This window comes from Asterias amurensis, chromosome 3 (genome assembly GCF_032118995.1).
Source record: "Asterias amurensis chromosome 3, ASM3211899v1".
In the NCBI taxonomy this organism is placed as follows: domain Eukaryota; kingdom Metazoa; phylum Echinodermata; class Asteroidea; order Forcipulatida; family Asteriidae; genus Asterias; species Asterias amurensis.
Window position 1 is genome coordinate 25048807 of NC_092650.1, and position 16577 is coordinate 25065383.

Here is a 16577-nt window from a genome sequence, read left to right on the forward strand (position 1 = left end):
TTCAAATTCCTCAGTGCAACCAACAACAAAGCCAAAGATTTTTACACTAAACAGTCTACCAAAACAACTATTAAAGGATTTGGGTACTTTTTCAAACGTCCATAGATTTCCATTAAACTTACAGGGTTTGAAGATAATGATAGTGGAAAGCTTCCCTTCAAACATTACTTACTGTATGGGGTGCTGTAGTTTGTGAGAAATGAGTAAAACAATGTAATGAAAATACGTTTGTAAATGCTTAAAATAATTTTGGTCTCACGAGACCAAAATTATTTTCATGGCATTGTTTTACTCGTTACCAAAAAACTACAGCACTTCAGCACGTATTATTTTCAGGGAAGCTTTCTACTATCATTATCTTCAAACTGTGTAAGTTTAGTGTAAATCTGTGGACATTGTGTTTTTTTCCCTACAAAAAGTTAAAATCATCAATTTTTCCTTGACACAGTGATTCAAACTTTATTACAGGTCAATTCAGGTATCAGACCATTTTCCCCAAAGGCCAAAATGCTTCTTGTTGGGCTATGCAAATGGTTTTGTTTTCCCTTTATTTAGTTCTGTTATATAACTCCATGGCATAGAAATTCTCCTTGGGCCGAGTTCTACTTTGCTTCTCTTCATCAAGCGCTATATTAAGTTTTCTTTATAACTCTTTATTATTAGTATCTTTTTTTATGTGTTTAGGGGAGGGGGGTAGGGAAAGGCAAAGATGTGGACCACTTCAACTTATTTATCAAGAACATTTAGTTTTGGGTTGTATCTTGGTCATTGAAATTAAATGAATTTCACATTCCAGCCCCATCTATCCAACTAATCAGTAACTATCATATGAATAAATACAAACAAACAAAAACACCACAATAGTAACAATCAATTTTAGAAAACAATGTCTTATTTTTAATACAAACTCTACCTTTTCACAAATAATAATAATAACAACACTAATTATGGCTTCTTATATAGCGCACATGTCCATCACCCGTGACGCTCATGGCGCCGTAACATACAGTATTTCCTGCCAGATTTTGGACTATGGTTTGAATTATGAGACCTAATTCTGATAGCACCATGTAATGCTTTACAAGGTTCTGTGGCGCAATTTGCTGCCGATCGGACCAGGAACACCAGGCATGATGCTACCACAACGTATTGGGGAGAGGTTGAAGGTATAAAACATAGTGAGAAACGCCTCCCTCTGAAGTATTAAATAGTTTTCGAGAAAGAAGTAATTTCCACAAAGAATTTGATTTCCAGACCTCAGAATTTGATTTTGAGGTCTCGGAATCAAGCATCTGAAAGCACACAACTTCGTGTGACAAGGTATTTTTTCTTTCATTATTATCTCACAACTTTGGCGACCAAATGAGCTCAAATTTTCACAGGTTTGTTATTGTATGCATATGTTGAGATACACCAAGTGGGAAGACTGGTTTTTACAACTACCAATAGTGTCCAGGGTCTTTAACATAAAAACAAGCAAATATGAGATTGAGAAATTGCAAGGTATAAACCATACAACCAAATTATGTACAAGTCTTTTTTTTTAAGTAAGAAAGCATTCTTCAGATGACATATTACAAAGTTATTAGCAACCTTTTAATGAGGCTGCAGAAACAGCTGGCTCATCCACTGTCCAGACATAATTATTATTATCTCGCAACTTCAACCACCAATTGAGCTCAAATTTTCACAGGTTTGTTATTTTATGCATATGTTGAGATACATCAAGTGAGAAGACTGGTCTGTGACACTTACCAATAGTGTCCAGTGTCTTTTACAAATATGTTAACCTTTTTGGTTATAAATATAAATAAGAAATATTCACAACAACAAATTAGTACCTCTTAAATTTTTGCTACAAAAATAACGGCTTCTAGGTTTCCTTTTAAGGTGGTCTGTTGGGAGAAAAATCTGCCTCAAACAGGTTTTTATAAAAGTCCCAAAAGTCACTTGTATTTCAAAAACAGTACCCTTATTTCAGTACTTTGGTATCAATATAATAAAAATACTAAAAGTTATATATACACAAATTTTATACACTCACAAAATATTTGCTATTTTTTTATCAGCAATCTTGTATTCCTCAAAGCACAGACAAGAAGCCAAGTCGAAATAAGCGGCTACAGATTCATTGTCATGGGAACAAATGGTAAGAATCATTGCTGACAAAAAGATCGGGGCCCAATTTTATAGAGCTGCTAAGCACAAAAATTTGCTTTGCATAAAATGATAAAAGTGATTTTCAGGATATCAGCAGCCGAGTACCAGTAACAAGCAATATGCCACAAATTAAAATTTTGCTGGTAATCCGATTTTTATCAAGGAAGAAATTTTATGCTATATGAAATTTGGCCCTGCAACGAGGTAGGACCACAAGTTCAGGAGATATGTTTAAATTCATTTCCTCCTTTTGGCAATTCCTTGGGTTTACATTCCAAGGGGACTTTGTCATGTCTTTGGTAAGACATTTCAAAAACCCAATGTGATTTTAGAATATTTAGTACTAAATTTGTGTTCTTTTTCATATGCTTGATGTTTGCCAGCCAGCAAAAAACTTCCAACCAGCAACAAATTCAGCTGCAACATTACAGATGCTAAGCCATCAGAAAACAAACTAATATTCTCATTAAAATTTATTACTTTAGTTTTGGTTGCAACAAATATTAAGCAACAATTATATTCCAACATTTGTTCTGATGCATCAGCTTTCAGCGGCGAACGAAGAAACAAATCAGCTTGAATAAATCCTCTCACTCTGTGCAAAACAAAACAACGACAGAGAAATATTTGTAAAAATGGTGATTGTGTAGGGTCATAGATAGATTCGATACCAAGACCCAATTTCATAGAACTGCTTAAAGGCAGTGGACACTATTGGTAATTACTCAAAATAATTATCAGCATAAAACCTTACTTGGTAACAAGTAATGGGGAGAGGTTGATAGTATAAAACATTGTGAGAAACGGCTCCCTCTGAAGTGGAGTAGTTTTTGAGAAAGATTTAATTTTCCACGAATTTGATTTCGAGACCTCAAGTTTAGAATTTGAGGTCTCGAAATCAAGCAATTGACAAGGGTGTTTATTCTTTCATTACTATCTTGCAACTTCAACGACCGATTGAGCTCAAATTTTCACAGGCTTGTTATTTTATGCATGTGTTGAGATACATAAAGTGAGAAGACTTGTTTTTGACAATAACCAATAGTGTCCAGGGACTTAAAACAGAAAATATTGCATGACAATTTCATTTTTGCTAAGCAAAAATGAGCATGCTACCAGTCACAATGTGTACATAGGACATAGTAGTTTGGCTGGTAACCTTATACTGGTAAGCATTTTTTTGTTGTGTTGAGCTACTCTTTGAGCATGGTATCTATCGGTCCACTTGATGAGGCTGCCATGTGGTTAAAAACTTAAAACAACAACTTTCTGACTGACATGAAGTTTGTTATGGATCATTGCGCTGGTATCACTTAGTGTGTTGAGTTACCAAAATGGTATTGGACTTCTCTGCAGCATGGAGTTATGTTTCCGGGGGAAAAATGTCCATAACTTCACTATGATTCTACTTGATGTTATGTAGTGTTTTGGGGTTTTATTGGTAAGGATAACTGAACTTGAAAGTGTAAATATAAACCACAAGGGAAACTCACAGTGTCAATTTTTAAATGATTTTGGGGTTGAACAAAGAATTTACTAACTACATGTTGTTATTACAAAATACTGTTTTAATTTTTTGAATAAAATCAAAAAGAAAACAATAGAAAGCATACATTAGAATGCATTTGGTTTTATTTTGTTAAACAACTGTGATGGCCTTCATGCCTTTTTCTATTCTTACATTTTTGAGTCTGGTGCCGTATCTACTGGCCTTGATGCCTCTAAAGGAACATGTTGCCTTGGATCGGTCGAGTTGGTCTATAAAAAGCGTTTGTAACCGTTTGTTATAAAATGGATATGAGTGGAAAGATGTTTTAAAAGTAGAATACAATGATCCACACAAATTTGCCTCGAAATTGCAAGGTTTTCCTTTCACTTGCGAACTAACACTGTCGGCCATTTATGGGAGTCAAAAACTTGACTCTCAATGGCCGACCGTGTTAGCCGACGAGGTAAAAGGAAATCCGTGCAATTTCGAGGCATGTTTGTGAGGATTATTGTATTCTACTTTTACAACATCTTTCCAATCATATGCATTTGATAACAAACAAATACAGAACGCTCAAGACCCACTCAACCGATCCAGGGCAATATGTTCCTTTCACATTAGGCCTGCTCGCTCCAAGGCCAAAGTGGCCTTGCCCTTAAGCGTTTGTATTTCGAGGCCGGACTTTGCCTCAGTGAGAGCGCTGTTTAAACTTGTGACATCATATGCAAAGGGATCATTACCTGGATAGAATTGTCTGCTAAGCATTAAAAGAGCAGGATACCAGTCACAAGTTGTACAAGTGACATGGTAGCTTGGCTGGTAACCTTTTTCTGGTAAGCATACCTTTATCAAGCTTAGCTAATTTTTTTTAATTTAAGCAGCTCTATGAAATTGGACCCCACTTACTCTGTAAGGTAGGAGGCAGATGAGAAATTTTTTAATGAATTGTCGCTTAGTTTGTTTCTTACCCTGACCAGCTGTCCGATGCAATATTTGAGCAGCATTTTGTGAGCTATTTCTGAGTGACCTTTACCCTTAAAGGCAAGTGTTGCATCAATACCTGGATTACAATAAATGAATATGAATGACCATGAATTTGAATAAATGAATAATCATGAATTTAAACAATAAATGTTCATCCTAAAAACCCTCCCAAATCCTTGAAGCTTTCGAACTGACAAGGACTGACTAGGACTGTGTCCAAATTGTCAACTACAGCTAGTCGGCTTCGCCACACTTTGCAGATAAGATTGCTTAACACTAAAGATCAATCTTAGCTCATTGCCAAATCGAGGCGAGGCTGTTCAATATCAGTTTTGTTTACTTTTTTAGTGCAAATTATTTTTTTCCAAAAATATATAAAAAATTAAAAAAACGGAAATCAGATTTAAAGGCAGTGGACAATATTGGTAATTACTCAAAATAATTATTAGTATAAAACCTTACTTGATTATGAGTAATGTAGAGCTGTTGATGGTATAAAAACATTGTGAGAAACGGCTCCCTCTGAAGTAACATAGTTTTCAAGAAAGAAGTAATTTTCCACAAATTTGAGGTCTCGAAATCAAGCATCTGAAAGCACACAACTTCAAGTGACAAGGGTGTTTTTTCTTTCATTATCATCTCTCGCAACTTCGACAACCACATACATTTGTTGAGATACACCAACTGTGAAGGCTACTCTTTGACAATAACCAAAGGTGTCCAGTGTCTTTAAGTAGAAAGAATATCATGGCCGATTTGTGATTAGAATAGAGAAAGAACCTTTGAACCTTTACTGACCTGCATGTTCCATCAATATTTCCCATCCTCCTGGATGCTGTTGATTAAACACAAACAAATAATTCTTGATACAAAGTACAGGATACCAAATTTTCACTTAAAAATATATAAAAACTAAAAAAGGGGGACATTGATAGGGAGAGAAAAAGATAATCATTACTTTAAATATGAATTACAGCTTCAAATCATTTTATGACAAATTTCATTATATTATGACTTCACTTCAAGCTAATGAACTTTAAAGTTAATATATATCAGTACCTACACCTGCCCCCACCCCCCTTCACAGAAACATTTGTTTAAAAAATTTCCAGTTGAAAAAAAAAATCTGAACTTTTGAAGACCTCCAAATCACTGATGTGCATTGTCATTGCCTTATCAAAACAAACTGGACTGGATTGTACCGGAAAAAATACCTAACAAAACAATGTTTTTTTATATACTGTTCTTGTATTTGTGCACGTATCAAGCAATGCATTCATGCATTCATACTTCCTGCGAATGCGATAGAAATATTGGCGCCACAGATTCGGTTGAACAGTTCAACTGTGTTCATCTCCTGCGAAACACTCGCTGAAAAAACAGCCAAATTTGCTTCCTAATAGCCAGGCTTTACTCAGTAGTTTGCTTTAAAGGCAGTGGACACTATTGGTAATTACTCAAAATAATTATTAGCATAAAACCTCACTTGGTAACAAGTAATCGGGAGAGGTTGATGGTATAAAACATTGTGAGAAACGGCTCCCTCTGAAGTGACGTAGTTTTCAAGAATTTGATTTCAAGACCTCAAATTTAGAATTTGAGGTCTCGAAATCAAGCATCTGAAAGCACACAACTTCGTGTGAAGGGTGTTTTTTTCTTTCATTATTATCTCGCAACTTCGACGACCGATTGTGCTCAAATTTTCACAGGTTGGTTATTTTATGTATATGTTGAGATACACCAAGTGAGAAGACTGGTCTTTGCCAATTACCAATACTGTCCACTGTTTTTAAAATAGTTATGTTGAAAACACTTTTTTTTTTACAGTAGAATTAAATAATAATATAATGATTCGCAAAAATATCCCATGATTGACACAACATCAATTGTCCCCTTTTTAGTAGAACCAATGTTTGGCGAACCATATGTTCCACTGGCTGTATTGCCAGAGGCAAGTTTATGGGGTTTTTTTAATCACAACCCAACAATTAAAAATTTGTCCATGAATACTTCTTAAGGTAAAGACTCGAGAAACAATTCCTGTTTTGAAAGATTTAACTTCAATTTAATAAAGGGTGTATATGCCTTTGATATTCAGTCCCAGACATTTTAGACATTTTAGACATTTTATTTTTTAAGAAAAGTTGTTTGACTTGTCTCTTACCTCATGCAAGAATTTGGTTACATCAAAAACAAAGTCGAAAAGAACAATCCAACAGGACTTTGACTCCCAGTGTTCGGCAACTTCGCTGAGTGTGTATTGCTTCAATCCATCATACCCAACAATATCCAGCGCCAACTGGTAAGATTCATTGGAGCCTATGGGTGAACGGCCACTGGCCCCTAAACCATTGCTATTTGCATAGTCTTGAAGTGTCATCAAATTAGATGCTTTGTCTGTGTCAGTTACTAGTTCAGCATTCCCAATCTCCATTTTGGTCTCAGATTTGTGTTTTTCTTCTTCTTCTTCTTTGCAGAACTTCTTTGGAAGTGGTGGAACTTCGAGAGGTTTCAGCTCAACAAATGCACAGGTAGTACTGACGCTTTGAATATGTACATTGTGTTTTTAAAAGCTCTCTGTCGCAGTTTATTGACCGAGCAGTTCTTATGATGATGTCATTGTTTCTTTATAGTCCTAACAGCTCATTTCTTTCTCGTTCTAGAAGCTTGCTTCAGTCTACCTCCATGCTTCAGTGCACAATCTGTGTACAGTGTGTGGATAAATGTAGCAGAATGAAAGGGTTTTGTCCCATGTTCCTGGGGTTCCAACAATCCTATGTTTAGACAGCCCCTCACAGGTCAGTTATCTGCACACCAGGGAGGGAATTGGGGTTCGGGTTTAGGGTTAGGAAAATATTAGGGGTGTCTGAACATCAGATACCCCCCCAAAATAGTTGAGTATAGAGAAAGTTTGTATAGGGCCTAGGCTTTGGTTTGCATAATATTTCTGTCGCACACAATCATATGAAATTGGAATTTTGGGTAACACAAGACCCATTGCTCTAACAGGAAAAAGATTATTTGGTTGTTCAACAACACAACTTTTCAAATTAAGTGAAATTTAGCTGCCTAATTATACACGTAAATATAAATATTTTAACAAGCGTTTTTCCAGGTCATTGAAAGCAACAATTGTGAACAAACAATTTTTTGAGCTCGAAAGTCAAACTCATTTTGCATTTATCTTCAAACTGACCCAACCTTTCTTTCCTTTATCACTGTTGACATAATTACTTGAACATTTTGTCCATGGCTCTAAAAAAGTGTGAACATTTGGTTGGTAAAAAAACTTTGTATGAAAAACATGTTTTTATCATCCGGTGTCAAATTAAATGAATTTGAAGTTTATTTTTAACAAACTCACATCTTCTGAACCACATGTCACAGTGTTATATCTTGCAGCCACCAGCAATATGTTAACTGTTATTTCCAGATGTGACCCCAAAGTCGATATCGAGAATTGATACTGTTTGACTGTTTTCTCAAAAAGTAAAGCATTTCATGGAATAATATTTCAAGAGAAAATCTTTCACCACTACCTTCTGTAAACCCTGTAAGTTATTTGTAAATCTGTGAATTTTTTATATATTTTTTTCTGTACCGAAAGGGTCCAATGGCTTTAAGAATTATTTTGATGCTTAAAGAAAATTGCTGTGCCCCTCCCATCAGCCAAGTTCGGGTGGGTTACAAGTGTTTACTAGAATGAAAATTAAAAGAAAAACAATAATGTTTTTTATGTCTCTACAAATTCTTTAAGATTTTGCTTTATTTCTGATTCCCGCAGAAATTTGTTCAAGTGGGAGTCCAGATCATTTTATTGTTACTAGGCTAATCACGCTTTAATGTCATTGTCATGCCTGTGCAGATGGGAGACCAACAAAAGTGTGGGTGTGTTTGCTAACCTTCCCAGGTCGACCCAGGTCTCCCCCAGTGCATTTGAATATCTGCTACGTCATTCTCGGGGGTCACCCGGGTCAGTGCCCAGCATGTAGGGCGGGTCACTTGAGGCTGACCAAAGTGCATGACGTCATGACAACAAAAATTCTCAATATGGCCACCATTATGTTTGTAATTCAGCGAGACACTCTCAGCAAGTTTGACACACATTTTCACCAATCAAACAGCGACATTACAAGTATATCAAAGTGGGCTTGTACAAAACGCTGCAGCCTGCAGATTCACCTAAGATTAAAAATTTCAAGATTTTTGGGTGAATCCACAGACGTTTTTTTCGCACAGTAACTAAAAGTAGTTCTGGGTCGGCTGTCCCAAGATGCATTGTGTGAATGCTGGCGGAAGTGGCGTTCGATAAGCTCATGAGTCATTGCGTGGCAAGGGCTCACCCCGATGAGTACACCTGGGTATAGCCAGGGGAAGCTAATCAAACGCACCCTGTATTAAAAAGCTATATAAAAGCAGTAACTGGGGCGCTGTACTCCTGTTTTCGAAGTTTGTCATTATCGGTCATTCTGGGCGGTTTTGAAGGTAGATCGTTGGGTATTTTTGTGTGACGATCATAGAGAATTTTATTTTTTTGTTAGACCCACAGTATTTTTCTGGGGCGCTAGGTCTCCGAGAGCTTTGGGGTTCATTCCGCTATCGTCTCGACGTGGGAGAACAAACCTCATACATCTAGGAGTAGGGTGCTAGTGCGACCGATAATGAGAACGTCTGGCTGGCTGGGGGGAAAAAAGGAGTACAGCGCCCCAGTTACAGGGTCACCCAGTGGGTGTGTTACAAAGCATAATTAAAAAATAATGGAAACATTGACTTCTGTATTACGCCACCACTTTTTCATTCGATATGAAATAATATAGTATCTAATTGACCTAAATTGAGATCCCTTTTTGTAAAAAATTACTATTAGTGAAAAAGTGATGGCGTGTTACAGAAAGATCCCAATTTTTAATTTCATTTTTCCCCTAATCACATTTAATTTAGGACACTTCGTACCTTTGCCACTTCGTACCCTGGACACTTCGTACCTTTTCAAGGTGCGAAGTGACTTTGGACACTTCGTACCTTGGACACTTCATACCTTCTTACAAGACACTTCGTATCTTCTCACGAGTCACTTCGTACCTTCTCACGAGACACTTCCTACCTTCGTACTTATTTGGGATTTCTGCATCGTTTATGATTTTTTTTGTGCTTTGTGATCGGATGATTATAAAATAAAAGCAAAACAAACCAACTGTTACTATTTTGTTGGGACACCAATGAGCCATTTTGACGATTGCATGATTGTTTGACTTTAAAATATTTGTAAAAAATATTGGCGGAAGATATCGTGGCCCTGAAGGGACATCGCATATCGCAAACGTGTGCGCATACGTATGCAATGTCGTGAAACAATTCGCGAATATGTGCGCACACGTATGCAATGTCGTGAAACAATTCGCAAATATGTGCGCACACGTATGCAATGTCGTGAAACAATTCGCGAATATGTGCGCACACGTATGCAATGTCGTGAAACAATTCGCGAATATGTGCGCACACGTCTGCGAATATTATTTGCGATGTCGTGAATTTTATTGCATACCATGTTGCATACCTTTGAATAAAATGTCTAATGATCTGGGGGGTTTCTTTCCAACAGTGAGATAAGCGGTAGTCATTGCAGCAGTAGTCTTTGTTGTGAGGCAAGCGAGGCGTGTGGTCGTCCTTGGCCTGGTGCCAAGTTCCTGGGTATACACATGCTTTACAGAGGGAGCCTGCTGTAGCGCCACAGTACTCCCTAGATCGGTAACAAATTATCCACAACTATGACATCATCCTAATGGTATGCAACATGGTATGCAATAAAATTCACGACATTGCACAACAAATCGCACTCGTGTGCGCACATATTCACGATTTGGTTCACGAAATTGCATACGTGTGCGCACATATTCACGATTTGGTTCACGAGATTGCATACGTGTGCGCACATATTCGCGATTTGTTTCACGACATTGCATAAGTGTGCGCACATATTCGCGAATTGTTTCACAACATTGCATACGTGTGCGCACATATTCGCGAATTGTTTCACGATATTGTATACGTGTGCGCATATATTCGCGATTTGTTTCACGACATTGCATACGTGTGCGCACACGTTTGCGTTATGCGATGTCCCTTCGGGGCCACCATAGGAAGATGTTGTCCTTGCAGTAATTAACTTATACAAAATATTAGTTTCACATTAAAAATGACATTCACATACTCAAACAAAAATTAAAATTCATTAAGTAGCCTATTATTTAATTTGTTATCTCAACGAACATTAAATTATTGAGGAATTCACATTTTAATGGAGGTACGAAGTGACTCGGCTGAAGGTACGAAGTGACTCAGCTGATGGTCACTTCGTACCCCGCCCACGGTATGAAGTGACCAATTTGGTTACGGTACGAAGTGTCCCGAAGGTACTCCTAGAACTATTTCGGTTTCGTCCGGCTATCGTCTCCCGTAACCTCATAGGTTTATATCTCTCACGCGTTCAACGACCCATGGTTCAATGAATTTCGGCATCAGGAATCTCTCTTTTTTTTTTTTTTAATCTCGCCAAAATTAGGCTCTATGTGTCCTTTGATGTATCAATGTGTATTCTTTTGACCAGAGAATCCACTCCACAATCTCAAAAATTGTTAAAAATGATAAATTCTTACCGTAATTTCAGATTCCCTATCTGCTGTACGTGTTACTCCTCTGCCAACAATAATTGAAAATTACCCGACCTCGTTTTGCGAAAATGCATCACGAGAGGGCGGGTACGATCCGTGATTTGTGTACAAAACATACACGGAACCACGAAGCTCGCACAGGGTACCAGTATGTAAACGGCTGTGTGCAAAAAGTGTACATACTGGTACCCTGTGCAAGCTTCGTGGTTCCGTGTATGTTTTGTACACAAATCACGGATCGTACCCGCCCTCTCGTGACGCATTTTCGCAAAACGAGGTCGGGTAATTTTCAATTATTGTTGGCAAAGGAGTAACACGTACAGTAGATAGGGAATCTGAAATTACGGTAAGAATTTATCATTTTTAACAATTTTTGAGATTGTGGAGTGGATTCTCTGGTCAAAAGAATACACATTGATACATCAAAGGACACATAGAGCCTAATTTTGGCGAGATTAAAAAAAAAAAAAAGAGAGATTCCTGATGCCGAAATTCATTGAACCATGGGTCGTTGAACGCGTGAGAGATATAAACCTATGAGGTTACGGGAGACGATAGCCGGACGAAACCGAAATAGTTCTAGGAGTATCCCGAAGGTACGAAGTGTCCAGGGTACGAAGTGGCAAAGGTACGAAGAGTCCGACATCCAATTTGGCGCGCCGATGAACGAACAGACAGAGAGATAGATAAGAGGGCATTTTACATTCAAACCGTAGTCCTCATTTTGTTTCAATAGAAATTAAATCAACGCAAATGTCTTTATTTACTCACTTTGTCCTATGAACTCTCAGATCCTGTTCACCAGTTTAAACATGGACATGTAAACACATTTTTATGTGTCAAAATGTTTCCGCTTCACAATCTACAGTTTTCCGGATGTTGTATAGGATTTGTATAGACAACGTGGATATCCAACAACGTCACAACCCGAATTTTTGCCAACCCAGATTGGAAAACTATGGAAAGCCATAAGTGCAAATCAAGAAAAGATCGCTATTTTTTATAACAATGTTACAAAATTTGTTAATTTTGTTCAAAAACAAAACAACTAATTATGAGAGGTATTTTATTTAATTGAAAGTTTGCAGAAAATGTTGAATTTTGTTGAAACATCTGTTTTTACGATTGAGTGTTATACTAACATTCGGCCGACCATGCCAACCAAGGCGGTTTGTTTATCAACAAAAGAAAGGTCTATACGGATAAAAACACTGGCTATCACGTGGTTTGGATCGTTATCATTCCCATTCATTAAAATCTGGCAGTCGGGAAAATGACATACGTGAACAGTTCTCGTTGTTATAACCAGTTAGACGTCTCGGAACCTGATATCTTAGGTCGCGCGAACTGTGTTTAGTCAACAGAGGTCGCACTTCTGAAATAAAGTAATTATACAGTTTTTCACAGATAGAACTTATTTATTATTTTTTATCTCACCATTGTTCTGAAGCTCGAGCGGTTAATTTTAATAATTAATTGAAGGTTCCAGCCCCGTTGGTTTAGGAAAAACAAAAAATGTAAATTTGTATTAATTCGTCAATTATTTTGCAAAAGCAGCGTGTTTTATTTTTTATTGTAAAAACTTGCATAGGTACCAAAACATAAACTTTTTGAAACGCCAGGCTTGACTGGAAACACTCTCGAAAACTGGACAAACTTACGTCTCTAAAACAAAATAAATTGTATGCAGTTTATTGAGGAAGTTATTCTTACAAAAAGCATTTTGTGTTATAGGCCTCGCCTTTTTGTTTTTAGATCCACTTTCTCAAATTAAAACAGAAACACGAATGCAAACGAAAATAACAAGTTTCAGCAAATTTCATTTTAATTTTCGATGGAAATGGATTTACAATTTCAGACGGATTGTGTTTTCATTTAATCCCGGTCATTTATCAGAGAGGTTGGAAACTGAATTGATGGTCGGGTTCACGATTCTGTGACCCAAAATATAAAATGTCCCAAATTGTTATATCCTTATTTCAGGAAGTAAAACCTTAAAAAGTTCATTTTGGACTTTTAATCCCACCACCACCACATGTTTATCACAGTGCAATTTTCATGTGAAGAATTAATTTCAGCATATGATTCACAGAGTTAGCAATAAGAGATCATCACAAATTCTCCAGCAATTTCCATGGAAAGTTGTCTATTGTCAAACAACAAAATGCTTGGACGATAAGGGCTGGAAACGAGAAGGCTTTATAAGTTAGGACGTACACCTGGGAGGGTCGGGTGTGTTTAGCCTTGTATAGTTTGATTGGGACTGAGTGCTTGCTGGAAATTTAATTGTAGAAATTGTTATCACTTAATAAAATTTTGCCAACTGTTCACCACCAATGACCCCAATGAGACATTTATTCCGACAGTCCGCGGATTACCTCGTTTCCCAATCTAATTTTTCTTCCCCCATTGCAAATTAGACGGTGAAAATGCCCCTCCATTGTCTGTTTTATTGTCACAGCTTTCCACGTGCCTCGGGACTGAGGTGACTGCTGAGGCCAATTTCATTGAGCTGTAGCTTAGCACAACAAAACTGTACTTACCAATACAATGTATTTTGTATACGATCTGTGATTAGTATTCTTCATTATTTGTTGCTTAGCAGAACTGTGTACAATTCTTTCTTTTTTAAAGGATTTAGTGGATACTTTTGTCACACAAAACACTATGTCCACATATTAGATGCTGAGGTGCTGTAGTTTTTTGAGAAATGAGTATAATAATGTTATGAAAATACGTTTTTACATGCTAAAATAGTTGTCGTCTCATGATCAGTGAGACGAAAATGATTTTCATTACATTGTGTTATTCATTAATTCTCAACAACTACAGCACCTCAGCAAGTTATATTTTCAGGGAAGCTTTCTACTGTCAGTATCTTCAAACTGTGTAAGTTTAGTGTAAATCGGTGGGTATCGTGTTTTTGTCCTACAAAAAGTTCATAGAGCTGTAAGAAATTAAGCCCTGGGCCCAATTTCATAGCGCTGCTAAGCACACAAATTTGCTTAGCATGACATTTCTCCCGGTGATAAAAACAGGAATGCCAACCAAATGTCCACGTGATTTTCAAGACAAGCACACCACAGCTGAATACCAGTAAGAAGCAACATGCAACAAAAATGAAACTTGGGTGATGAGATCCTGTTTTTATCAAGGAAGACATTTAGTGCTAAGCAAATCTTTGCCCTGGAGGCCTCATCATGGTGACTGCATCCTCCCCCCCCCCCATGGTAAAATAAATCGCTATGTGATAATAATATTGCTTTGAGGATACATACTCATTCTTTGTTATACCCTCTATTCAGTGCTTCCCTGACATTAGAGCATGTGCATCCCTTTCAGCTCGACCCTATGTAAAATCAGTCATCCGTGACCGATGAAACCAAAATCGAAACATTGCCCTAACTGCGTTTAAACCTCATGGGGGTTAAAACAAAGAAGCAGAAGATATAAATGTTAACCGGTTTCTGAAAAGTAAACCAATCGTAACCTGAGCACAACATTCTACTTAAAGGCAGTGGACACTATTGGTAATTACTCAAAATAATTATTAGCATAAAACCTTTCTTTTTATAACGAGTAATGGGGAGAGGTTGATCAAGTATAAAATATTGTTAGAAACGGCTCCCTTTGAAGTCAAGTAGTTTTCGAGAATGAAGTAATTTTCCACGAATTTGATTTCGAGACCTCAGATTAAGAATTTGAGGTCTCGAAATCAAGCATCTGAAAGCACCGACAAGGGTGTTTTTTCTTCCATTATTGTCTCGCAACTTCGATGACCAAATGAGTTAAAATTTTCTAAAGTTTTTTTTTATGCATATGCTGAGATAACACCAACAAGTGTCCAATGTCTTTAAAAAAGGTTGAATTTAAAGGGTGTTTTAAAGATGCTATGTTAGATTTTTGGCCCCAAACATTAAAAAATAGATTTTTTTTAGTGAATGGTATTTCACGAACAAAAAGTTTAACTTTTACTTTTAATGGTCAGGAACCATGACAAAAAATATGAAAACGGTTCTTATAAAACACATAAGAATTTGTCACGTGACATATTGTCGGGATCCCGACAAAAACTAATTGAGCACTTTATTTCACTGCTACTAATTATCGGCGGACTTTTTCGAACAATAGCTCAAATGAAACCTTGTGACTTTCTAGACCCCCATCAAAATACCTATTGAATTTTAAATCAAACTTTTGGGTCAAATCGGCCAGAAATCTGACAAAGCATCTGTAAGGCTTTCAGATAAAAATAACTTATTATTTGGCCAGATTCATCACCAAAGTATGACCCTAACCACACCCCCAAACAAATAAAAAACAAAACCTATTCAATGCAATACCGAAAATAAAGCATAAGAGTACAAAGAACGATAAAAGAGACACTGGACACTATAATTGGTAATTATCAAAGACTAGCCTTCACAGTTGGTGTATCTCAACAAATGCATAAAATAACAAACCTGTGAAAATTTGAGCTGAATCGGTCGTCGAAGTTGCGAGATAATAATGAAAGAAAAAACACCCTTGTCTCGCGAAGTTGGGTGCTTTCAGATGCTTGATTTCGAGACCTCAAATTCTAAACTTGAGGTCTCGAAATCAAATTCGTGGAAAATTACTTCTTTCTCGAAAACTACTTCACTTCAGAGGGAGCCATTTCTCACAATGTTTTATACCATCAACTTCTCCCCATTACTCGTTACCAAGTGAGGTTTTATGCTGATAACTATTTTGAGTAATTACCAATAGTGTCCAATGCCATACCACTTAAAAGTGAAATTTCCATTGTAATGTGCACTCTTCTATTGCTAATAATATAACACTATGGTCATATTATTTTTAATATATTTACCGAAAGAGTGGAAACAAATTTCACGCCGTTTTGATATAATATTATTAGGTTTTGCAAAACTACTGCAGCTGTTTTTAAATTGGTTTGGGGGCGTTTGCAGCATGAATAGAGAAAATGTTAATATTTAATAATATTCGTTTCGCCTCTGTGCATGAAATTGCCGGACTGGCCTCAGCTTTCGTTGCGATAGCTACATACGCTGATTGGGTTCAGTGAACTGGAATTTATGCATAATGCATGAGGGAGTTTGAATAATTAAAATGTTGCTCACATCGCAGTTTGAAAATGGTACCGTTATATACAAAATGTCATATTATTTAACAGAAACTTCACTACACTTGAGTTATATAAGAGTTTTAAAAAGTACTTTATTTGTCCTCAATGCATGACATTTAAAATTCACTTGATGTCGTAAAAAATA

At 36.8% G+C, this 16577-nt stretch overlaps 1 protein-coding gene across 1 annotated transcript; it reads right to left on the reverse strand.

Moving 5' to 3' along the window:
• Positions 1 to 870: 870 nt before the first annotated feature.
• LOC139935250 (cytochrome b5-like) lies at positions 871 to 12248 on the reverse strand. The gene is made up of 5 exons (XM_071929761.1): positions 12076 to 12248; positions 6798 to 7335; positions 5432 to 5468; positions 4618 to 4709; positions 871 to 2755 (listed from the first exon to the last, which is right to left on the reverse strand). Exons 2-5 carry the CDS (start codon positions 7065 to 7067, stop codon positions 2732 to 2734), a joined length of 423 nt encoding a protein of 140 aa, XP_071785862.1. The 5' UTR covers positions 7068 to 7335; positions 12076 to 12248; the 3' UTR covers positions 871 to 2731.
• Between the last annotated feature and the right edge of the window lie 4329 nt (positions 12249 to 16577).